Here is a 24,150-nt window from a genome sequence, read left to right as displayed (position 1 = left end):
CAGGCTCGAGGGGCTGATTGGCTCCTGCTATTTATTATGTTCTTATAATGGAGTTGTTGACCAATCACAGCGATCAATCTCTATCGATGAGTCATAGAAAAATAGGAGCAGGAGTCGGCCATTCGGCCCTTCGAGCCTGCTCCGCCATTCAATATGATCATGGCTGATCCTCTATCTCAATACCATATTCCCGCGCTCTCCCCATACCCCTTGATGCCTTTTGTGTCTTCAACAGACCCAGAGACGAGGCGAGGAAAGCCCGCAGTGGGGGAGAGCATTGGGAACCAGAGGTCCAAAGTCACCTGTTCCTCCTGAGCTCGCTGCACCCACCACACCTCACGTCTCCAATTACTCAGATACTGGAGCACTAAATGTTATCTTCTGAAAGAATTCTCTGTAATTTGCATTTGAATGAATCAACACTAACTGCTTCTGCAGTCTCCCTGGGGAGCCTGTTCCATAGATTGACCACTCGCTCACTAAAATACTGTTTCCGCGGATCAGTGTTGAATTTCCCTCCTTCAAGGGCAGGCCGTGTCCTCTGGTTCCCCTGTTCTGGACAAGGTGAACCAGTTTGTCACAGTCGACATTATCCAGTCCATTTAGAATCCTAAAAACAGCAATCACATCACTTCTCAACTTTCTCTCCTCCGGTGCGAACACGCCCAATTTACACAATCGCTCATCATAATCCAATCCCTCCGTCCCCTCAATCATTCGGGCTGGGTGAACTGCTCTTGTTAGACATCCCTGCCACCATTCACCTTCTAACAGCCCCACTTTCCCACCTGAAGGACAGGGACCTGCCTGGGCAGAAAGGGCAGCAGAGGCCAGACAGCGGTCGCAAGCGTACACAAGCAGGCTTTCCCCCTCTTTTTCTTGGGTGCGCGGCCCCTTTAAGGGACTCCCACAGAAAAGCCGGTGAGTGGCCCGCACGGGACCGCGCAGCTTAGCGGGAGCGTTGTGCACGAGAGTCGCATTCTGACAAACTGAAATGAAGAGCCAAGGCCCATTAGTGCAGTGCAGGACAGGACCACGGGTTTAAAAACAGCCGGCGCTGTGATGAGTAAATCGAGGGTTAGTGATTAGGTGGCACCAAGTTTGGATTTCGACAGCAGCCTGGAGATTGTAGGGGTGAGGGGGCTAACGGGTCCTGGGAATGAATGAGCCAGAGTAAGGAAGGAGCAGTGACCTCCAACACCGAGAGGAGGAACGCCAAGGTGTACTTGGAGGCGAGAGAGAGGAAAGTTCAGAGAAGTAAGGGCCACAGTTGATATAAAAACAGGAACTTTATTCTAATTTGCAGGTTTTTTTTATTCATTGATGGGATGTGGGCGTCGCTGGCTGACTAGGCCTGCATTTAGTGCCCATCCCTAATTGCCCTTGAGAAGATGGTGCTGAGCCACCTTCTTGAACCGCTGCAGTCCATATGGTGTAGGTACACCCACAATGCTGTTAGGAAGGGAGTTCCAGGATTTTGGCCCAGCGACAGTGAAGGAACGGCGATACAGGTCCAAGTCAGGATGGTGTGTGGCTTGGAGGGGAACTTGTAGGTGGTGATGTTCCCATGCGTCTGCTGCCCTTGTCCTTCTAAGTGGTAGAGGTCGCGTGTTTGGAAGGTGCTGTTGAAGGAGCTTTGGTGAGTTGCTGCAGTGCATCTTGTAGATGGTACACACTGCAGCCACAGTGCGCCGGTGGTGGAGGGAGTGAATGTTGAAGGTGGATGGGGTGCCAATCAAGCGGGCTGCTTTATCCTGAATGGTGTCGAGCTTCTTGAGTGTTGTTGGAGCTGCACTCATCCAGTTGAAATCCTTTTTATTTTCAGAAAAAAGAGCCTGGCCGGGATTAAGAGGAAGAGGCTTCAAGCGGGTGAGGCTGAAGGGGACAGCGAGGCTGAAGATCCTTGCACCGGGGAGAAGCAAGTCCCGAGTGACCAGTCCGAGGCCGATTCAGACCGGGAGTACTACAGACAGCAAGTTGGAGTTGAGCCTGATGACGGTAACATTTTATTTCACTTTTGTCGCAAGTTGTAGCAGGAAATGGAAACTATTTTTAATTCCGTTAATGCTTCGCAATTCTCCGCAGACCTCCTGTGGGTTTGCTCGTGGTGCGCTGAAGGTTACGCAATTGTGAGGGCCGGTGCTGGAGTGTTTCCCTTACTTACTGTGGATGGAGAAACAAATTTGTTCCCCTCGTATATGTTGGTTTTAAATAAAACTATGCCTGTCTGACGGGGGGAGCAGCTCTTTATCTGGGATACCAAATGGACCCTTCGTCCCATCTATTTAAGATAGCGTCGGCCGACATATGAAACTTAAGATTAAACTAATTGCCTCTTTCATTCTGTGCCAGATATCTCCATTAGTAATTAGTATTTATAAAGGTTCTTCTCTAAGTTTTTATTCAGAAACTTCAATGGCCTTAATTTGCCATCTACATTAATCGTTTTTGTTGATTGCTGTGGATGTTCTCTGTAACCAAACGCCAGTGAAAGAAATGCAATTGCTATTGCAGGGAACGGTGGCATAATGGTTATGTTACTGGCCTGGTAAACCAGAGGCCTGGGCTAACAATCCGGAGACATGAGTTCAAATCCCACCACGGCAGTTAATTATTTCAGTTAATTAAATAAATCTGGAACAATAAGCTAGTATCGGTAATGGAAACTATCGTAAAAACCATCTTTAGGGAAGGAAATCTGCCGTCCTTACCCGGTCTGGCCTATATGTGACTCCAGACCCACAGCAATGTGGTTAACTCTCAACTGCCCTCTGAAATGGCCTAACAAGACACCCAGTTGTAAAAAACCGCCACGATAAACAATAAGAATAAAACCGGATGGACACGCCACTCCAGGTCACGCACCATCCTGACTTGGAAATATATCGGCCGATCCTTCATCGTCGCTGGGTCAAAATCCTGGAACTCCCTCCCTAACAGCACTGTGGGAGCACCTTCACCACATGGACTGCAGCGGTTCAAGAAGGCGGCTCACCACCACCTTCTCAAAGGGCAACAAATGCTGGCCTTGCCAGCGACGCCCACATACCTTGAACAAATCTTTTTTTAAATTAGAGTAAATTGCAAAATACAAATTAAAAATTGTCAAAATTGCAATGTAATCTGGACTATTTGTTAAATAGTTGAAGCAAAGCTCCCTCAAAGAAATTGGATTTGATACAGAAATAACATTCAAATTCCTTTCACTTCACTGAACAAGAATGATTTCTTTGAAGACTTTCGTCAGCAATGTGGAATGCACCTCAGGCAGCAAGTCTTGGCATGTTCTGCAGATGGCCTTGCTGTAAATTCTGGAGTTACTTTCTGGGAGTTGCTGCATTTTGCCGCCTTGTATAGAAACAGGGAGCAGGAGTCGGCCCTTCGAGCCTGCTCCGCCATTCAGTATGATCATGGCTGATCCTCTATCTCAATACCATATTCCCGCTCTCTCCCCATACCCCTTGATGCCTTTTGTGTCTAGCAATCTATCTATCTCCTTCTTAAATATCCGCCAACTGACAACAGCGATAGTTCTGTCCACGGACTGAAGCCCCAGGCTTCTTGGAGTGCGCAAGCAGCAGCCGTTGGGAAACCCTGTTGGAATTTAATTGCCATTCTATCGGTGCGATGAATCAATTTGCATACACACCCAAAATATGATGGCAGCAACTACAAGATGTGTCAGCAAATTTATGTGCCCTGCTTTAAATTTTAAAAAATTGTATAGAAACCACGACAATGTACAGATAAAAACACTCCAGAAACACACCATGCCAGAGCCACATTGTCTACAGGCTCTTAACAGAACTGTTCGTGAGCAAGCTTCGAACTGGATAGTAATTAACTCACCCAGTGTTTACTTAACACCATTTGTCGTCCGACAGCAGCAGAACACCACATGGGGGGCAATTTTAACCTCACTCGCCCCTCTGGGAAACTGAGGGGATTGGGTACAACACTGGTTTTAGACCCTGCCCGGTATTACTCGCCATTGAAGTCAATATCAGGAGGGGGCGTAAAACCGGCATTCCACCCAATCCTGCTCGGAGATTTAGGTTTAAGTTGCCCCCTTAGTGTTTTAATGGCATAATGCTACTCTCCTTAATAAAACATGTGAATCCTCCTATCCCCAGTCTCCACACATTCACTCATACATGTCCCATCACTCTGTGTTGCGGTCTCTGAGCAGGGCACTGTTTAGGACAGAGAGTTAGTGAAAAAGACACCGTGCTGGATCAGCTCCTGCTCCTGCCGGGCGTGTGGTGGGTGCACGGTGATAAGGTAACGAGATTTGTCCTTCACGTCGGTCGGTTATATTGGTTTTTCTGAACCTATTTGCAGCTATTCTTTTTTCCAACAGATCTGTTCCCAGCAGCTTCAAACAGGAAAAGAAAGAGGGACAAGTCATTCCAATCGGTCGGTAAACGCAAGAGGGCTAAGAGCCCGGATAAAGCGGCCAGCAAGCAGCGCACCGGCCCGGACTCTGAGAGGAACGACAGGAGGAAGAATTTACAAGGGAGGAAAACCCGGCTTATTGGGACTTCTCTGGCTAATTCCAGGTTCAAGAGCTCCGTACTCGGGAGTAAAATTGCGTTCAAGGGCAAGGGTCGGCGACCTCTGGGCTCCAAGGGCAAGGGTCAATCGCCGGGCTCCATGGGCAAGGGTCGAGGTCCGGGCTCCAAGGGCAAGGGTCAATCGCCGGGCTCCATGGGCAAGGGTCGAGGTCCGGGCTCCAAGGGCAAGGGTCAATCGCCGGGCTCCAAGGGCAAGGGTCAATCGCCGGGCTCCATGGGCAAGGGTCGAGGTCCGGGCTCCAAGGGCAAGGGTCAACCGCTGGGCTCCAAGGGCAAGGGTCGAGGTCCGGGCTCCAAGGGCAAAGGTCAGCCACCGGGTTCCAAGGGCAAGGGCCAATCTCAGAGAAAACCCAGAATAAAACGTTATTTTAAATAGAAATGAAAATAAGACCAGAAGAATGCACAGAGACAATAAAAAAAAAGACTTGGATTTTGCCGGATTTATACTATCGTTTCTCCATTTTGTGGGGTAACCCTGGAGATCTGGTTTATGCAGCAACGCAGCTTAAAGCTGTCGGCGAATTGCCAGTATTAGTGGATGATACCTTTTTGTGTTGAGCTCTGAGATTTACTCGCAGCAGTTCACGCTCCCACAAACCGTAAATCTGAGAGGGAGAGGTATTAAAAAAAGAACTGTTTGCACCAACTCCAATTGCCATTTGTAATCGTGTTTTTTGGGGGGTTGTGCGAATTTGAGTGCAGAATCTGATGCCCGTGGTTCAATGTCGGCCTTTCCACCATGAGGTGCCTGGCTGGAACCCTCCACGTCCCTGTGCCGCTAACCCCCCCAGAGAAAGGGGCTCGCTGTAAGTGAGCTTCCAGTCTCTGCAACAGTGTTGGGAGATGAACAGAGGAGTCCCGCCTAACGGACTGGCCCCTGTCCGCGGGAATTGCAGACCCCTGAACGGAGGGTGGGTCACTAACGGACCCGGCTTTTGACTCAGTCTTGGCAGATGGTACTGGGGGTCCGAACATGTTTCCACCCAGAGTCAGCGCTGAAACAGGAGCCACGTCACCGGGTGCCTCGCCTGTAAGCGTTAGTCCTGGGGCTAAGGGCACCTCGCTCCAGCCCGAGCTGTTTCTGTGGCTGTCTGCACAAAGGTGTTAAATCAAAGAGCAGATAAATGTGGCCGGAGGGCACTGGGTGGAGATGAGCCGGTGGGAAACCTTCCCTTGTTGAAGTGATTGCCCACAGAGACTCACCTTGTCCTCCCAGTTGCTTGGCCTCACCTGAACCGTTGGATAGAATGAGTTTGCTCGCTGACGTTGCTCACAAAGCCTTGGCGGAAAAAATCGGGATGGTTTGAGTTATTTTTTTGTGTCGCAGGACTCCCAGTCTCCAGGCCGCTCGCTCTCCTTGACGCTGCTGATGTATAACTCGTCGCCCCCCCCTGGCGACTTGAGGTCACATCCTTAGCATTACTTCCCGAGCTGTGTAAAGCATCGGAAGCGAGCAGGCTGAGGGTGCTGAGCTTTGTGGGGGTGCAGGGCAGGAATGTGAGACCCGGTTCCCGAGAGGGTCTCCGTGGTGAGTTGTGACTGGCGGGTCACCAGTGGCCACACTAGGCCATGGGGGCGATCTCTGTGTTTCTCCAGGCTGTGGCGATATATCGATTTGCATGTGAGAAAATAAATAAATAAAAGTCATGGGGAGAAACTCAAAAATACCCTCACTTAGCACTGCAAATAAACAGGAGCTCTGCTCACGAAGAGATAAGGTGTTCTCAGTCTGACTGCGAGTATCATCACCAGCGAGACTGAATGAAAGAATTATCACGACACAGGCTCATTTGTGTTGCCCAATCCCAATTAATAGGGAACCGAATGAATACATCGGATGGGGTTCTTACCCAGACTGAATATGTAACTGAGTGAAAGGAGGATGCAAGAAGGACAAAAATCGAAATAAAGCTCCTGTTCTGTGTCCATTCGATGTTGGTTGGATGTGTCCAGTGTGCACGGTTAGGCACCTGGTCTGATCTCTGGATCCTAGCAGTGCTACACTCGGCCTCAGTCTAGCTGCATTCGGGAGCGAGAAAAGTAGGCCAGCGTTCCTGCTCCTGATTGTCATCCAGTGACCCCCCCCCCGCCCCTGTTGGGCGGGACCAGGATTGGGGCTGGGCTCTGATTTTTGCCTCCACTGTTGAATCACCTCTTGACACAGCCTGACTCCCAGGTGAAGCACAACCTGCTGATTTGAGTTGAGAGTTCCTGATGTCCCGGAAGCTTTACCCAGCACCTTCAGGAGAGGAAGGGAGACAACTGGGGTCTGGTTGTGTTGGTTCAATTCTGTGACACAAACTGTGTTTCCACCAACCTGCTAACTTTGATTCTTTTGATACCCGGACTGCGAGGTATACCTATCGGGAAAGGATGAACAGGCTGGCTCTCTTTTCTCTATAAAAGAGAAGGCTGAGAGGTGACCTAATAAAATGCCAGCCATGGCTCAGTGGGCAGCACTCTCGCCTCTGAAGGTTGTGGGTTCAAGTCCCAGTCCAGAGACTTGAGCACACAAAATCTAGGCTGACACTCCCAGTGCAGTACTGAGGGAGCACCGCACTGTCGAAGGGGCAGTACTGAGGGAGCGCTGCACTGTTGGAGCGTCAGTACTGAGGGAGCGCCGCACTGTCGGAGGGGCAGTACTGAGGGAGCACCGCACTGTCGAAGGGGCAGTACTGAGGGAGCGCTGCACTGTTGGAGCGTCAGTACTGAGGGAGCGCCGCACTGTCGGAGGGGCAGTACTGAGGGAGCGCCGCACTGTTGGAGGGGCAGTACTGAGGGTGCACTGTCGGAGGGGCAGTACTGAGGGTGCACTGCACTGTCGGAGGGGCAGTACTGAGGGAGCGCCGCACTGTCGGAGGGGCAGTACTGAGGGAGCACCGCACTGTCGGAGGGGCAGTACTGAGGGAGCACTGCACTGTCGGAGGGGCAGTACTGAGGGAGCGCCGCACTGTCGGAGGGGCCATCTTTCAGATGAGATGTGAAACCGAGGCTCCATCTGCTTTCTCAGGTGAATGTAAAAGATCCCATGGCATTATTTTGAAGAAGAGCAGGGGAGTTCTCGGTATCCTGGGCCAATATTTATCCCTCGATCAACATAACAAAAAACACATTATCTGGTCATTATCACATTGCTGTTTGTGGGAGCTTGCTGTGCGCAAATTGGCTGCCGCATTTCCTACAACAGTGACTTCACTTCAAAAAAGTCCTTAATTGGTTGTAAAGCACTTTGGGACATCCAGTGGTCATGAAAGGCGCTATAGAAATGCAAATCTTTTCCTCCCATGTCACAGTGCAACTCGTACCAATTTTATTCTAGTTCACAATCTCTCCCCTTCCCTCCCCCCCCCCCCCCAGTCTAAGTTGGTGTTGCTGTGTAAAGCTAGCGCTATTTACATGTGCACACATGTCTATCGACTGCTGTGAGGCAATCCGTGCTTATGTCACAGCTCTGCTCCGTGGAAAGTCCCACGTTTAATATATCCGTGTGATTCACACACACAGCAACATTCCACTGTCAGTGAAGAGGAAAAGGAAACTTGGCTGGAAATCCGATGTCTGCCTTACAATCCCCTGGCTCCCAGGGTCAGTTTTCCCAGAGCTGTGACCTTTCAACTTTCCTGCTCATTTTCTGTGCTCTTCCCTGTTCTGTGCTTTTCCTTAAAACTTTGAATTCCTCCCTTTTTCCTTCCTCTTCCCAATGTCTACCGGCACCGCACCCCCCGACCCCACCCCCGCCGGCTCATTTTCTCTTCCATTTTTGTCTTGACTGCAAACTTGCCCAAGCCCTTCTATATCAGGACCACTATCTCCCAGGGTGCTGACTCCATACTCCATCCACTAAACACTTTCCTTAAAGGTCATGTGGCCTCTCAGGTCGAGGCGTGACCTGGAGTACACCTGAACCACGCAATTCAAGGATTGGCTTCAATCCCTGGTTTAACGTGTCTGGGCCGCTGTGTAGAGGCACTACAATTGGACTCTGCTCTGTGGTATATCAGCCAGGGTTGCTGCTCCAGATCCAAGAGCCAGGAGCAACACCAGGCGTACCTGTCTATGAGGTGCCAACCTGGTGAAGCTGCAACACAGGACTACGTGAATGCTAAAAAGCGGAAGCAGCATGCTATAGACAGAGCTAAGTGATCCCACAACCAACGGATCAGATCAAAGTTCTGCAGTCCTGCCACATCCAGTCATGAATGGTGGTGGACCATTAAACAACAAATGGGAGGAGGAGGCTCCATGAATACCCCCATCCTCAATGATGGTGGAGCCCAGCACGTAAGTGCAAAAGACAAGGCTGAAGCATTTCCAAACATCTTCAGCTAGAAGTGCCGAGTGGACAATCCATCTCTGCCTTCTCCTGATGTCCCCACCATCATAGAAGCCAGTCTTCAGCCAATTCGATTCACTCCACGTGGTATCAAGAAACGGCTGAGCGCATTGGATACAGCAAAGGCTATGGGCCCCGACAACATCCCGGCTGTCATGTTGAAGACTTGTGTTCCAGAACTAGCCATGCCTCTAGCCAAGCTATTCCAGTACAGCTACAACACTGGCATCTACCCGACAGTGTGGAAAACTGCCCAGGTATGTCCTGTCCACAAAAAGCAGGACAAATCCAATCCGGCCAATTACCACCCCATCAATCTACTCTCAATCATCAGTAAAGTGATGGAAGGTGTCGTCGACAGTGCTGTCAAGCGGTACTTACTCAGCAATAACCTGCTCATCAATGCTCAGTTTGGGTTCCACCAGGACCACTCGGCTCTAGACCTCTTACAGCCTTGGTCCAAACATGGACAAAGGAGCTGAATTCCAGAGGTGAGGAGAGTGACTGCCCTTGACATCAAGGCAGCATTTGACCGAGTGTGGCATCAAGGAGCCCTTGTAAAACTGAAGTAAATGGGAATTTGGGGGGGGGAAACTCCACTGGCTGGAGTCATACCTGGCACAAAGGAAGATAGTTGTGATTGTGGGAGACCAATCATCACACCCTCAGGGCAGTGTCCTAGGCCCAACCATCTTCAGCTGCTTCATCAATGACCTTCCCTCCATCATAAGGTCAGAAGTAGAGATGTTCGCTGATGGCTGTACAGTGTTCAGTTCCATTCACAATTCCTCAGATAATGACGCAGTCTGTTCCTGCATGCAATAAAACCTGGACAACATCCAGGCTTGGGCTGATAAGTGGCAAGTAACAGTCGTGCCACACAAGTGCCAGGCAATGACCATCAAGCGAGAGTCTAACCACCGCCCCATGACATTCAACGGCATTACCATCATCGCAACCCCACCATCAACATCCTGGGGGTCACCAATGACCAGAAACTTAACTGGACCAGCCACATAAATACTGTGGCAACAAGAGCAGGTCAGAGGTTAGGTATTCTGTGGCGAGTGACTCACCTCCTGAATCTCCAAAGCCTTTCCACCATCTACAAGGCACAAGTAAGGAGTGCGATGGAATACTCTCCACTTGCCTGGATGAGTGCAGCTCCAACACCACAAGAAGCTCGACACCATCCAAGACAAAGCAGCCCGCTTGATTGGCACCCCATCCACCGCCTTAAACATTCACTCCCTCCACCACCGGCGCACCGTGGCTGCAGTGTGTACCATCTACAAGATGCACTGCAGCAACTCGCCAAGGCTTCTTCGACAGCGCCTCCAAAACTTGTGACCTCTTCCACCTAGAAGGACAAGGGCAGCAGGCGCATGGGAACACCACCACCTCCAAGTTCCCCTCCGAGTCACACACCATCCTGACTTAGAAATATATCGGCCGATCCTTCATCGTCGCTGGGTCAAAATCCTGGAACTCCCGAACAGCACTGTGGGAGCACCTTCACCCCACGGACTGCAACGGTTCAAGAAGGCGGCTCACCACCACCTTCTTGAGGGCAACCAGGGATGGGCAATAAATGCTGGCCTTGCCAGCGACGCACACATCCGGAGAATACATTTTTTTTAAAGTGGGGTTTGTGGGCCATCTGCAGACAAGGTGCATTTGAGAGAGAGTTGCATAATCAGCCGGAAGTCAGATGTGTGAACAGACGTGTCATTTACTGGAATTACTCAATCTTATCTTGCAGCTGGAGGTTTGGTGAAGGGACCAGAATGAGAGCTTAGCTGCCCTCTGCCCCCATTGCAAATAAACCACATTTTTTGTCACTTGCAACAACAACAACTTGTATATATAGAGCACCTTTAACATAGTAAAACGTCCCAAGGTGCTTCACAGGAGTGTTATAAGACAAAACATTTGACACTGATCCATATAAGGAGAAATCAGGGCACATGACCAAAAGCTTGATCAAAGAGGTCGGTTTTAAGGAGCGTCTTAAAGGAGGAGAGAGAGGCGGAGAGGTTTAGGGAGGGAATTCCAGAGCTTAGGGCCCAGGCAACAGAAGGCATGGCCACTAATGGTGGAGCGATTATAATCAGGGATGCTCAAGAGGGCAGAATTAGAGGAGCGCAGATATCCCGGGGGGTTGTGGGGCTGAAGGAGATTACAGAGATAGGGAGGGGCGAGGCCATGGAGGGATTTGAAAACAAGGCTGAGAATTTTAAAATCGAGGCGCTGCTTAACCACGAGCCAATGTCGGTCAGCGAGCACAGGGAGTGATGGGTGAACGGGACGTGCTGCGAGTTAGGACACGGGCAGCCGAGTTTTGGATGACCTCAAGTTTATGTAGGGTGGAAGGTGGGAGGCCGGCCAGGAGTGTGTTGGAATAGTCAAGTCTAGAGGTAACATAGGCATGCACAACGGTGTTTGTTTCTGTTTGGTTCGGAGTTGATTGCGCACAGCTGTAAACAGCTTCAATACAGAAAGAAGCCCTGAACTAACCCATATCAGTTTGTTTTATATTTTAACGGGGAAGGTCACAGTGTGCGAGGGTCTGAACCTGACGTGGGTCTTGGGAAGGATGATGGGTCGTTGGGGGAAAACCGTAGGGGAGACGTAGGGCAGTGTTGGGGTCGCAGCATTGGGGGGGGGGGGTGAGGAGGGGGAGGGGTGTGTGGAGGGGTTAGGAGGAGGGGGAGGGGTGTGAGGAGGAGAGGGTGTGAGGAGGGGGAGGGGGTGTGAGCAGGGGGAAGGTGTGTGAGGAGGGGGAGGGTGTGAGGAGGGGGAGGGCTGGCACTGAAGCAGCAGGTGGGAGACGATGGTCTGGACAGGAGCTACACTGGAGGGGTTCAGGCAGACGTCGAGGATGGTAAATAATGCGCTTCATCCTGCAGCTCGCCGTGAAGTGTAGTCACTGTTGTAATGTAGGAAAAACTGCAGCTAATTTGCACGCAGCAAGCTCCCACAAACAGCATTGTGATAATGATCAGATAATCTCTTTTTGTGATGTTGATTGAGCAATTGAGCAATAAATATTGGCCAGGACACCGGGGATAACTCCCCTGTTCTTCAAAATAGTGCCATGGGGTCTTTTACGTCCGCCTGAGAGAGCAGATGGGGCCTCGGTTTAACGTCTCAACCAAAAGACAGCACCTCTGACAGCGCAACACTCCCTCAGTACTGCCCCTCCGACAGTGCGGCACTCCCTCAGTACTGCCCCTCCAACAGTGCGGCACTCCCTCAGTACTGCCCCTCCAACAGTGCGGCGCTCCCTCAGTACTGCTGCTCCGACAGTGCGGCACTCCCTCAGTACTGCCCCTCCAACAGTGCGGCGCTCCCTCAGTACTGCCCCTCCGATAGTGCGGCACTCCCTCAGTACTGCCCCTTCGACAGTGCGGCACTCCCTCAGTACTGCCCCTCTGACAGTGCGGCACTCCCTCAGTACTGCCCCTCTGACAGTGCGGCACTCCCTCAGTCCTGCACTGGGAGTGTCAGCTAGATTTCTTGTGCTCAAGTCTCTGGAGTGAGACTTGAACCTACGACCGTTCTGACTCAGAAGCGAGGGTGCTACCCACTGAGTCACAGCCGACTGATGTTTCTGAGCTGTGCCAAGGTGCTATGTCAATGCAAGGTTATTTTTAATTTCTCAGGATGTGGACAACACTGCAAAAGCTGCATCTATTGCCTGTCCCTAGTTACCCTGAGAATGTGCTGGCTCACACAGCCATCGAGAGTCGTGTGGCATGGGGCTGGAGTCACGTATAGGCTCCAACTGAATCAGCAGGGGCGGCAGGTTCCCTTCCTTGAAGGACATCAGTGAATGAGTTGGGTTTTTACAGCAGTCTGGCTAGCCCTAGAATAGCAGATTGATTGAACACCTGACCCTGTGTGTGGCTAGCCCAGTATTGTAGCCAAGATACTACCTTTGGTCTATGCTTACTGCACATTAATGTAATCTGTGCTTCACAGAAACTGGCTCAGCAATGGCCCCCCAGTTGTTTGTGACTTCAGATCTTAATGTGTTGAAGAGAAAAAAATGTTTGTGACGTAATGAGGAATAAAACGACTTTAATTGAAGAGACGGCCGCTCTGGTTGTGTTGGTGGATCTCGGGGTCTCACTGGATCAGGGGATTCAGAGACTGGCTCAGGCTGCCAGCTGATAGCAAGAAAGACAGAAAGGAAGTCTCACATTTCTACAGCGCCTTTCACTACCTTGCAACGTTCCAAAGCGCTTCACAGCCAATGAAGTACTTTTGAGGTAAAACGAGACATTGCTGGAAATACTCAACAGGTCAGGCAGCATCTGTGGAGAGAGAAACCGAGTTAACGTCGGTGCTGCAATGTCGGTACGTCACTCAAGTGCTGAATCTTCATGTGAGCCTAGACAGTCGGGTCGACGGGATATTCAACTGTGGCAAGCATCATATCTGAGCCCGGCTCCGTCATTAGGGGTCACTGGGTAAGTGATCTCCGGCAAGGACGCTGGCTGAGGCTTTCTCCCCTCCCGAAGCCAGTGGGGATGAATTCAATTGTAGACTCCATAGCACTGACCCAACCGAGAGCTTATCCATCAGGCACTGGGATCAAACCTGGGTCCTGTCTGGCCTGTAAGGTTATTACAGGAAGGATGTGATTGCACTGGAGAGGGTGCAGAGGAGATTTACAAGGGTGTTGCCTGGGCTGGAGAATTTTAGCTATGAGGAAAGATTGGATAGGCTGGGGTTGTTTTCTTTGGAACAGAGGTGGCTGAGGGGAGACTTGATTAAGGTGTATAAAATTATGAAGGGCCTAGATAGAGTGGATAGGAAGGACCTATTTCCCCTAGCAGAGAGGTCAATAACCATGGGGCATAGATTTAAAGTAATTGGTCGGAGGGTTAGAGGGGAGTTGAGAACTTTTTTCACTCAGAGGGCGGTGGGGGTCTGGAACTCACTGCCTGAAAGGGTGGTAGAGGCAGAAACCCTCATCACATTTAAAAAGTACTTGGATATGCACTTGAAGTGCCGTAACCTACAGGGCTACGGACCAAGAGCTGGAAAGTGGGATTAGGCTGGAGAGCTCTTTGTCGGCCGGCACGGACACGACGGTCCGAATGGCCTCCTCCTGAGCTGTAAATTTCTATGATTCTATGCTAAGGCTTTGTACACATGGGGCTGTGAAAAGAACTCAATGCCTCACTTAATAATTGGCGGTTTCCTGTTTATTGTCAAATTCAACAAATCCCCTGCAGGAAACATGAATTCAATAATATGCAAAGCCGGTTTGTATCCACCCAGTGCTGACACCTCTGCCTCTGGTTCTGATACAGCCAGGTGCCTTGTTCATACGCGACTGGGTGCAGTTATGCAAAAAAGGTAGAAGCAAGGAGCTCACTTGAGGAGAAGGACTAGAAAGTTTACTTAAAGGTACAGTACTCCCATTCGCAAAAACCAAACTGAGCGGTCGGGGCTGTTGGGACTTTGCCACCGGTGCAGGTGAGTGTGAGGGAGATTATTTTAACTGTGATTTAACTCAAGGTTGCAGCTTCCCAGAGACGCTCTTTGAACAGCACAACGTGCTGACTGTGACTGAATGTCTCGATTCTCTTTTTAATTAGGTGGGAGTTTTCCCGGTGTTTAGGGGGGCTCACTTTTCACAATTCTGCCCATTTTTCTCAGAGAGAGAGAAAAAAAAGTGCTGTCCTCGAAAACACGCAAAGGCTTGAAGCCAATCATCAGGACCGCTGAATCGGTGAGAATGACAAATCAGCCTTTCTGTCTTTTAGTTGTGATTGCGCGGAGTTTCCCGTTATCAGCAACTAGAAGGAATAATGTTTTGGGGGGCTAAAAAAATACACCCACAGCGACGTTGTTGGGCTTTTTGCTACAAAACACAGACCCCCACCCCCCCGCCCTCCCTCCCTCTGAAAACTCACCCAGTTTAAGGGAGTTGCAAAGCCATGTGGACCAGAAAGTTGTTGGGCCGATACTCTCCGGAGTCTAGAAGAATGAGCGATGTCTTATTGAAACATAAAAAATTCTGAGGGGGATTGACAGGGTAGATGCTGAGAGCTTGTTATCCCCTGGCTGGGAGGTCTAGAACCAGGGGGCACAGTCTCAGGATAATGGGTCGGCCATTTAGGACTGAGATGAGGAGGAATTTCTTCACTCGGAGGGCGGTGAATCTTTGGAATTCTCTACACCAGAGGGCTGTGGAGGCTCAGTCGTTGAGTATATTCAAGACTGAGATCGATAGATTTTTGGACTCTAAGGGAATCAAGAGATATGGGGATCGGGCAGGAAAGTGGAGATGATGCAGAAGATCAGCCATGATCTTATTGAATGGCGGAGCAGGCTCGAGGGGCCGTATGGCCGACTCCTGCTCCTAATTCTTATGTTCTTAAAGATGCCTGGACTGATCCACTCTGTGCTACGTTAGTTGGTTCCAGTCAGTAACTCTCTCTGAGTTAGAAGGTTGTGGATTCAAGTCCCACTCCAGAGGCTTGAGGACAAGATCCAGGCTGACACTCCGACAGTGCGGCACTCCCTCAGTACTGCACTGGGAGGGGCAGTACTGAGGGAGCGCCGCACTGTCGGAGGGGCAGTACTGAGGGAGTGCCGCACTGTCAGAGGGGCAGTACTGAGGGAGCGCTGCACTGTCAAAGGGGCAGTACTGAGGGAGCACGGCACTGTTGGAGGGGCAGGACTGAGGGAGCGCCGCACTGTCGGAGGGGCAGTACTGAGGGAGTGCCACGCTGTTGGAGGGGCAGTACTGAGGGAGCGCTGCACTGTCAAAGGGGCAGTACTGAGGGAGCACGGCACTGTCGGAGGGGCAGTACTGAGGGAGCGCTGCACTGTCAAAGGGGCAGTACTGAGGGAGCACGGCACTGTTGGAGGGGCAGGACTGAGGGAGCGCTGCACTGTCGGAGGGGCAGTACTGAGGGAGCACCGCACTGTCGGAGGGGCAGCACTGAGGGAGCGCCGCACTGTCGGAGGGGCAGTACTGAGGGAGCGCCGCACTGTCGGAGGGGCAGTACTGAGGGAGCGCCGCACTGTCGGAGGGTCAGTACTGAGGGAGTGCAGCACTGTCAGAGGGTCAGTACTGAGGGAGCGCTGCACTGTCGGAGGGACAGTACTGAGGGAGCGCTGCACTGTCGGAGGGGCAGTACTGAGGGAGCGCTGCACTGTCGGAGGGGCAGTAGTGAGGGAGCGCGGCACTGTCGGAGGGGCAGTACTGAGGGAATGCCGCACTGTCAGAGGGGCAGTACTGAGGGAATGCTGCACTGTTGGAGGTGCCCTCTTTCAGATGAGACGTTAAACCGAGGCCCCGTCTGCTCTCTCAGGTGGATGTAAAAGAACCCATGGCAATATTTCGAAGAAGAGCAGGAGAGTTCTCCCCAATGTCCTGGCCAATATTTATCCATCAACCAATATCACTAAAATGGGATACCTGGTCATAATCACATTGATGTTCATGGGATCTTGCTGTGTGCAAACTGGCTGCTGGGTTTCCTACATTACAACAGTGACTACACTCCAAAAGTACTTCATTGGCTGTAAAGCGCTTTGGGACATCCGGAGGTTGTGACAGGTGCTATATCGATGCAAGTCTCATCCATAAAACGGTACCTCCGACAGTGCAGCGCTCCCTCAGTACTGCCCCTCCGACAGTGCGGCGCTCCCTCAGTACTGCCCCTCCGACAGTGCAGCGCTCCCTCAGTACTGACCCTCCAACAGTGCAACGCTCCTTCAGTACTGCCGCTCCAACAGTGTGGCGCTCCCTCAGTACTGCCCCTCCGACAGTGCGGTGCTCCCTCAGTACTGCCCCTCCAACAGTGCGGCGCTCCCTCAGTACTGCCCCTCCGACAGTGCAGCGCTCCCTCAGTACTGCCCCTCCGACAGTGCGGCGCTCCCTCAGTACTGCCCCTCCGACAGTGCGACGCTCCCTCAGTACTGCCCCTCCGACAGTGCGACGCTCCCTCAGTACTGCCCCCCCGACAGTGCGACGCTCCCTCAGTACTGCCCCTCCGACAGTGCGGCGCTCCCTCAGTACCGCCCCTCCGACAGTGCAGCGCTCCCTCAGCACCGCCCCTCCGACAGTGCGGCGCTCCCTCAGTACTGCCCCTCCGACAGTGCGACGCTCCCTCAGTACTGCCCCTCCGACAGTGCGACGCTCCCTCAGTACTGCCCCCCCGACAGTGCGACGCTCCCTCAGTACTGCCCCTCCGACAGTGCGGCGCTCCCTCAGTACCGCCCCTCCGACAGTGCGGCGCTCCCTCAGTACCGCCCCTCCGACAGTGCGGCGCTCCCTCAGTACTGCCCCTCCGACAGTGCGACGCTCCCTCAGTACTGCCCCTCCGACAGTGCGACGCTCCCTCAGTACTGCACTGAAGTGTCGGCCTGGGTTTCCGTGCGCGGGTCTCTGGAGTCAGAGGGAAGAGTGCTACCAACCGAGCCACAGCTGACACTACATGCAGGGTGACACCACGGTGACTATTTACAGAGGTTAGTCTTTCTTATTTTGCTAAAATGGCCAAAAAAGGAAAATATAAACAGTGTGATCTCTCTGACTGAGATTGTCACTTTAGTGCCAGTTTTGGGGGTAGTTTTGTGCTGTGATTCTACATTCGCTGAACTCATTGGACCTTGAATCCCTGACAGACATCAGAGTGCGGGACTGTGGCCCATTCAGTCTGGGCTGAATTTGAAGCCAAGAACTCGATGTCAGTGCTCTCTAATTTGACTCGCCTCCGTGTGCTATTAACTGCCGACAGTTGTGGTTTATTTTCAGTTTTGACCTAAGTGGACCTGGCATAAACAGAAGTGTTCGGAGAAGGTCGGCCTCACCAGCTGCTCGCTACGCGTTCATTTGAGCCCTGCTGCTCTGTGGGAGGATGTGTCCTCCCGGAGCTGGCCTCAGGACCCTTCGTTACAGTGCGACGGGTGTACCGCCCCAGTTAATACGTGACACATTAACACGTGTCCAATAAAAGGTCCCGCCGGTTTGGAAATTTGACACTGCTGTACGGTCTTGAAGTGGCCGCTGTTGTTTTTTTAAAAACTTGTTTTGTATTTTGTAGGTCGTACAGTCTGCGCACAAATTGGCTGCCGCGTTTCCTACATTAAATCAGTGACTACACTTCAAAAAGTACTTCATTGGCTGTAAAGCGCTTTGGGACGTCCTGAGGTTGTGAAAGGCGCTATAGAAATGCAGGTTCTTTCTTTCCTTCTTTAACCACCTGCTAACAAAATTGTATTGTCAGAAATCACAGACGGAATAATCCGGCAATTCCATTCGAGGGTTGTTCCTTCCTGAAGAGACACATTCCTCATCTCAAAGCAGATCCACTCAGAGGTTAATGTTTCTCAATATTTTGTTATCAGTAACTTACAATCTACAGTCTGTGCCCCGGGAGCGAGGTCATAGTGAAAGTAAAACACAGTCTTGCCACGTTCCAATCGCAGGAATGATTGAAACAACTATGCAAGAGAACTGAGTGGTTTTTTTCCAAAGTCTGTAATCCAGGCGCTATTCCCATTTATAAACAAATTCAATTGGGGAAAGTCTGCTTGCGGAGTGGAGACATGGCTGAATATCGGTGGGTGGGAGAGGGAGGGGCTGCTTGGCACCTCTATCTCAGGGTCCCAGAGTTTTGGTGACATTTATCTTAAGCTTCAAACTGAAACCTTGCAGAATCCGGTCAAAACCAGGACTCGGCAGAGAAAGAGAGAGCAGGGTTGAAGTTGGGAGATTTTCTTTTTTCAGGATCCCTCTTAAACCCTCTCGTTATACCTGCAGGAGATTATGGACCCAGCGACTGACTGAAACCGCAGGTCCGGACAACTGAACTGAGCCACTGAGCTTTCACACGAGGAGCTGAGCGAGAGAGGTAGCGGGCGATCCTGGGCTGGTAGAAGACAAGTCAAAATGGTGGAAGGTGCGAATACTTGGTCCAATGCTTCATTTGGTGATGTCCAGAAGGCAATTCTGCCCCCGATGTTTGGCATTGAGTTTGTTCTGGCTTTCCTCGGTAACAGTCTGGCTATCTGGATGTTCCTTAGCCGAGACAAGCCCTGGCACACGGGCATCACCTATGCGTTCAACCTGGCTGTGAATGATCTGATGTACGTCATCACTTTGCCTCTGCTGGTCGTGTACTTCTCCAACGGCAAGAACTGGATATTCGGGGGGGCGCTTTGCAAAATCGAACGCTTCCTCTTCACCTGCAACCTGTACGGGAGTGCCTTCTTCATCACGTGCATCAGTCTGAACCGCTACCTGGGCATCGTGCACCCCTTCTTCACCCGCAACCGCCTACGTCCAAAGCATGCCAGGATGACTAGCCTGGCAGTGTGGGTCCTGGCCATTGCCATAACCTCGCCGACATTTGTGTTCTCTGAAGTCACGTTGAAGGGGAACAAGTCGGAGTGTATGGGCTCCGCCAGCGAAGAGGCGTTGCCCCAGTACTTTCCCTACAGCCTGTTCCTGGCTGTCTTCGGCTGCGCAGTGCCGTTTGCAGTGACCCTGGTTTCCTACCTTTCCATATTCAGGGCGGTTCACAACAGTCAGAGCGTAGACAGACGGGAAAGGAGGCGGGTGGCTCTCCTGGTCTGTGTTGTCATTGTGTTGTACGCTGTATCGTTCTTCCCGTACACCGTACTCCGGAACATCAACATGTACCGGCGGTTACACGAGTTGGACAAGGGGAAGCCCAGCCCCATATACACAGCTTACCAGGTGAGCAAGGGCCTGGTCTCTCTCAACACGTGCATCCACCCGCTGCTCTACGCCACCTTACTGGACAACGTGAGGGGGATGTGCGTGAGCTGCACACGGCAGAAAGTCACCACGGAGGAATCGTGAAGTGTTAAATCTAGCCAGCAGTTATAACGGTGTCAGATGACGGGGAATGTGGTCCCATCCTTCGATTGGCCAGACAATGTGCTTATTCATTCATTCTCGGGATGCGGGCATCCCTGGCAAGGCTGGCATTTATTCCCCATCCCCTCGTTGCCCTGGATACAACTGAGTGTCTTGCTAAACCATTTCAGAGGGCAGTTAAGAGTCAACCACATTGGTGTGGGTCTGGAGTCACACGTAGGCCCAGACCGAGCACGGACGGCATGTTTCCTTCCCTAAAGGACATTAGTGAACCAGTTGGCAAAACCAGTCCCAGTCCCCTGTCACCACGGGCACTCGGGAGGCCTGCCAGACCGGCTCTGTGCCAACTCTCGCTTTGCTGACAGCCTCATGGTTCACTTTTACTGATACCAGCTTTTTAATTTCCTCGATATTATTTTGTTTTCATTGAACTCAAATTCTCAACCTGCCGTGGTGGGATTTGAACTCACGTTCTAGCTGGCTTGTTAGTCCAGTAACATAACCACTACGCTACCGTTCTCTGATTATGGTCCCCCTTTACATCATCGCTGGGCTTTCGAAACAACACCTCTGACCGAAAACACTGGGTGGGGACTTTTGTGGCTTGAATAAACAGTTAATTCTGAATCTGAAGGCGGTGAAGTGTCGTCAGTGGAAATAATGCGTTTGAAAATACAGCTCAGCACCTGTTGCACCACGGGACAGGCCTGTGGTTAAATGTTGGGGGCTGGGGGAACAGATGGACAATGTGGTGGGGCTCTAGACTCTTGTGTTACAGACTATTAAGGCACGGGCCCCAAGATAAATTCCAACCCATGGTCCCATTAAGTGCAGCTTCCCAACCCCACCCCAGGAGCACGGAATTCCTGAATTTATCTGTTGGAAATTTGCAATCCCTCACACGGTGAATGTCTGATTATCCTGTTTGGGCAATGCCAATCAGGACACAGGAAAGGAGGGAAGATCAAAGCGAGAGTCGGCACAGAGCCAGTCTCGCAGGCCTCCCGAGTGCCCACGGTGGCAGGGGACTGGGAGTTAGTTTTGCCACCTTCCACATTTGGGGGGGAGGGAAGGGGGCAGAGAAAGCGGGAAAGCCAGAGGGGTGAGTGGTCTGTTGTGTGCCTGTTACTGAGGTACATTGATGGAGGTGGTTCTTGGTCGAGTCTCTAGTTGGTAGAAGCCTGGGTGACTGCCCCCCCCAACCCCCCGCCTCTCTATATGGGACCCAGTCACAGGGCAGGCACCTCTGCTCAAAGTGTCACCGTTAAGGACCCCTCCAGTTGTGAGATCATCATGTTGTCGGCTGCACACTGGCTGGTGATCAGAGGCGGAAATCCTGAGGAGCGCTGTGAGTTCACCAATTGTCACGAGGATCCCTCTGATTTATGATTGTAAATTGTTGCTTTCAATTTTCTAAATTTCAAATAAAATATTTTATTCACAAAGCCACCTGGTTGTGAAATGTTACTGCGTTACGCTCCTCCACCTCCCCTCCAGACTCTCATCGTATTGTTTCCTCTGATTCACCCCCGGCACTGTCCGATTTCTCACTTCCTTCAGTCTATCCTTCCTCCTACACCCTTTTAAAACTCAAATTTATCAGCTGATCAGTACTTTCTGATTTATCTTACCGTCTCTCTCACACATTTCACCCGTTTCCAGCACTGCCAGACTTGGTTTATTAAAAAAAAAAGTCAGACCCTGATTTCCTGACTTATCCAACAGCCCAGATAACTCGGCGTCAGTTAACACGATATAACACCATCTCTGATATAATCTCAGGAATGCAAGAATATGCTCGAGTGGGAACAAGGACCATTATCAAGGCATGGACTGGGTGCCAGTGAGACATTGCACCAGAGAAATGTTTACCATGTTCTGACCTACAAAACCAGCAAAGACCAGGTCTCCACACAGCGCTGAATAAAAGCCTCTGACACGTGAAATCAAGTGATTACACTGAGAGTGCAGTGGGACAAGGGCTGCTGGACTCACCTGTAAGATTTAGATCTCTGGGGCAGCGGTCACTTCCGCTGGGTCGTCCCTTGAGCTGTTGGCGGTGTTGGGCCGTCAGCTACTTCAGAGGCTAAACTTGACCAAGGTGTTGGGCCGTAGCCACCTCGGGGAAGCCTTCGCCCCCTGACTGCCTGATTCCCTCTCTCGGTCGTCTGTTTTTATAGTTATTTCGGTGGGCTGGTAATCACCCGGTGTCAATCACTTGATCCCCCATCCTATTGTCCAATTGTGAAGCCGGAGGGCAGCCCTCGCCGTCCCTTTCTGCATGGCTGACGAGGCCTCCCTCGTATCTTTCTGAGGAATGTTTTGTTATGTTTCTTTAAGGACATGTTATGACTTTTCGGCTCCATTTTGTCTATTATCCCACCACCTTGTTTTGCATTTTACGATTCCCTTATCACTTCTATTTGTCTTTTGATGCTTGATATTCGATCTTGCTGGCATCCTGCCATCTGTTTCTGGCTGCATGTCATCAGTCACTGTTCCAGGAATTAAAACCTCATCTATGAATCTAACCCTTACAGCCACCCCCCCCGCCACCCCCCGGGCAACTGCTCTCCTGCCCTGGGAGTGTTTGATGGTACAGTGTAGAGGGAGCTTTACTCTGTATCTAACCCGGGCTGTACCTGCCCTGGGAGTGTTTGATGGGACAGTGTAGAGGGAGCTTTACTCTGTATCTAACCCGTGCTGTACCTGCCCTGGGAGTGTTTGATGGGACAGTGTAGAGGGAGCTTTACTCTGTATCTAACCCGTGCTGTACCTGCCCTGAGAGTGTTTGATGGGACAGTGTAGAGGGAGCTTTACTCTGTATCTCACCCGTGCTGTACCTGCCCTGGGAGTGTTTGATGGGACAGTGTAGAGGGAGCTTTACTCTGTATCTAACCCATGCTATACCTGCCCTGGGAGTGTTTGATGGGACAGTGTAGAGGGAGCTTTACTCTGTCTCTAACCCGGGCTGTACCTGCCCTGGGAGTGTTTGATGGGACAGTGTAGAGGGAGCTTTACTCTGTATCTAACCCGTGCTGTACCTGCCCTGGGAGTGTTTGATGGGACAGTGTAGAGGGAGCTTTACTCTGTATCTAACCCATGCTGTACCTGCCCTGGGAGTGTTTGATGGGACAGTGTAGAGGGAGCTTTACTCTGTATCTAACCCGTGCTGTACCTGCCCTGGGAGTGTTTGATGGGACAGTGTAGAGGGAGCTTTACTCTGTATCTAACCCGTTCTGTACCTGCCCTGGGAGTGTTTGATGGGACAGTGTAGAGGGAGCTTTACTCTGTATCTAACCCGTGCTGTATCTGCCCTGGGAGTGTTTGATGGGACAGTGTAGAGGGAGCTTTACTCTGTATCTAACCCATGCTGTACCTGCCCTGGGAGTGTTTGATGGGACAGTGTAGAGGGAGCTTTACTCTGTATCTAACCCGTGCTGTACCTGCCCTGGGAGTGTTTGATGGAACAGTGTAGAGGGAGCTTTACTCTGTATCTAACCCCGTGCTGCACCTGCCCTGGGAGTGTTTGATGGGACAGTGTAGAGGGAGCTTTACTCTGTATCTAACCCGTGCTGTACCTGCCCTGGGAGTGTTTGATGGGGACAGTGTAGAGGGAGCTTTACTCTGTATCTAACCCCATGCTGTACCTGCCCTGGGAGTGTTTGATGGGACAGTGTAGAGGGAGCTTTACTCTGTATCTAACCCCATGCTGTACCTGCCCTGGGAGTGTTTGATGGGACAGTGTAGAGGGAGCTTTACTCTGTATCTAACCCCGTGCTGTATCTGCCCTGGGAGTGTTTGATGGGACAGTGTAGAGAGAGCTTTACTCTGTATCTAACCTGTGCTGTACCTGCCCTGGGAGTGTTTGACGGGACAGTGTAGAGGGAGCTTTACTCTGTATCTAACCCGTGCTGTACCTGCCCTGGGAGTGTTTGACGGGACAGTGTAGAGGGAGCTTTACTCTGTATCTAACCCGTGCTGTACCTGCCCTGGGAGTGTTTGACGGGACAGTGTAGAGGGAGCTTTACTCTGTATCTAACCCGTGCTGTACCTGCCCTGGGAGTGTTTGATGGGAGAGTGTAGAGGGAGCTTTACTCTGTATCTAACCTGTGCTGTACCTGCCCTGGGAGTGTTTGACGGGACAGTGTAGAGAGAGCTTTACTCTGTATCTAACCCGTGCTGTACCTGCCCTGGGAGTGTTTGACGGGACAGTGTAGAGGGAGCTTTACTCTGTATCTAACCCGTGCTGTACCTGCCCTGGGAGTGTTTGATGGGAGAGTGTAGAGGGAGCTTTACTCTGTATCTAACCTGTGCTGTACCTGCCCTGGGAGTGTTTGATGGGACAGTGTAGAGGGAGCTTTACT

General features: G+C 51.3%; 3 protein-coding genes across 6 annotated transcripts in view; 2 read left to right on the top strand and 1 right to left on the bottom strand.

The window, feature by feature from the left end:
• LOC147097760 (angiopoietin-related protein 2-like) overlaps window positions 1-21,951 on the bottom strand; it is a 90,439-nt gene extending 68,488 nt beyond the window's left edge. The window contains exon 1 of the mRNA XM_085971855.1: window positions 21,779-21,951. The gene's annotated coding sequence lies outside the window, so the exon portion shown is untranslated. The remainder of the gene's footprint in view (window positions 1-21,778) is intronic.
• Window positions 1-24,150, top strand: part of LOC147097759 (suppressor of SWI4 1 homolog) — an 88,418-nt gene that overhangs the window by 19,904 nt on the left and 44,364 nt on the right. Inside the window, exons 11-13 of the mRNA XM_085971857.1 lie at window positions 1,826-1,998; window positions 4,361-4,804; window positions 11,817-11,827. Of these exons, the coding sequence (XP_085827983.1) occupies window positions 1,826-1,998; window positions 4,361-4,804; window positions 11,817-11,827 (628 nt within the window). The remainder of the gene's footprint in view (window positions 1-1,825; window positions 1,999-4,360; window positions 4,805-11,816; window positions 11,828-24,150) is intronic.
• p2ry11 (purinergic receptor P2Y11) lies at window positions 12,412-21,228 on the top strand. 4 transcript variants are annotated; one of them, XM_085971849.1, is made up of 4 exons: window positions 12,412-14,397; window positions 14,520-14,653; window positions 17,982-18,111; window positions 18,701-21,228. In XM_085971849.1, exon 4 carries the CDS (start codon window positions 18,830-18,832, stop codon window positions 19,763-19,765), a length of 936 nt encoding a protein of 311 aa, XP_085827975.1. In that variant the 5' UTR covers window positions 12,412-14,397; window positions 14,520-14,653; window positions 17,982-18,111; window positions 18,701-18,829; the 3' UTR covers window positions 19,766-21,228. The 4 variants fall into 4 exon arrangements, with proteins under 4 accessions (XP_085827975.1, XP_085827973.1, XP_085827974.1 ...); XM_085971847.1 differs by having other exon boundaries at window positions 12,412-14,653; XM_085971848.1 differs by having other exon boundaries at window positions 12,412-14,653; window positions 17,982-18,115.

Source organism: Somniosus microcephalus, chromosome 31, assembly GCF_052327205.1.
Source record: "Somniosus microcephalus isolate GS21.2 chromosome 31, FLI_Smic_1.0, whole genome shotgun sequence".
Classification (NCBI taxonomy): Eukaryota; Metazoa; Chordata; class Chondrichthyes; order Squaliformes; family Somniosidae; genus Somniosus; species Somniosus microcephalus.
The sequence above is the reverse complement of the archived record's forward strand: the minus strand, read 5'-3'. Positions and strand labels throughout refer to the sequence as shown.

Bases quoted from the DNA above. Each gene is read 5' to 3' on its own strand.
- p2ry11 (XM_085971849.1), top strand. From the start codon at position 18,830: ATGGTGGAAGGTGCGAATACTTGGTCCAATGCTTCATTTGGTGATGTC.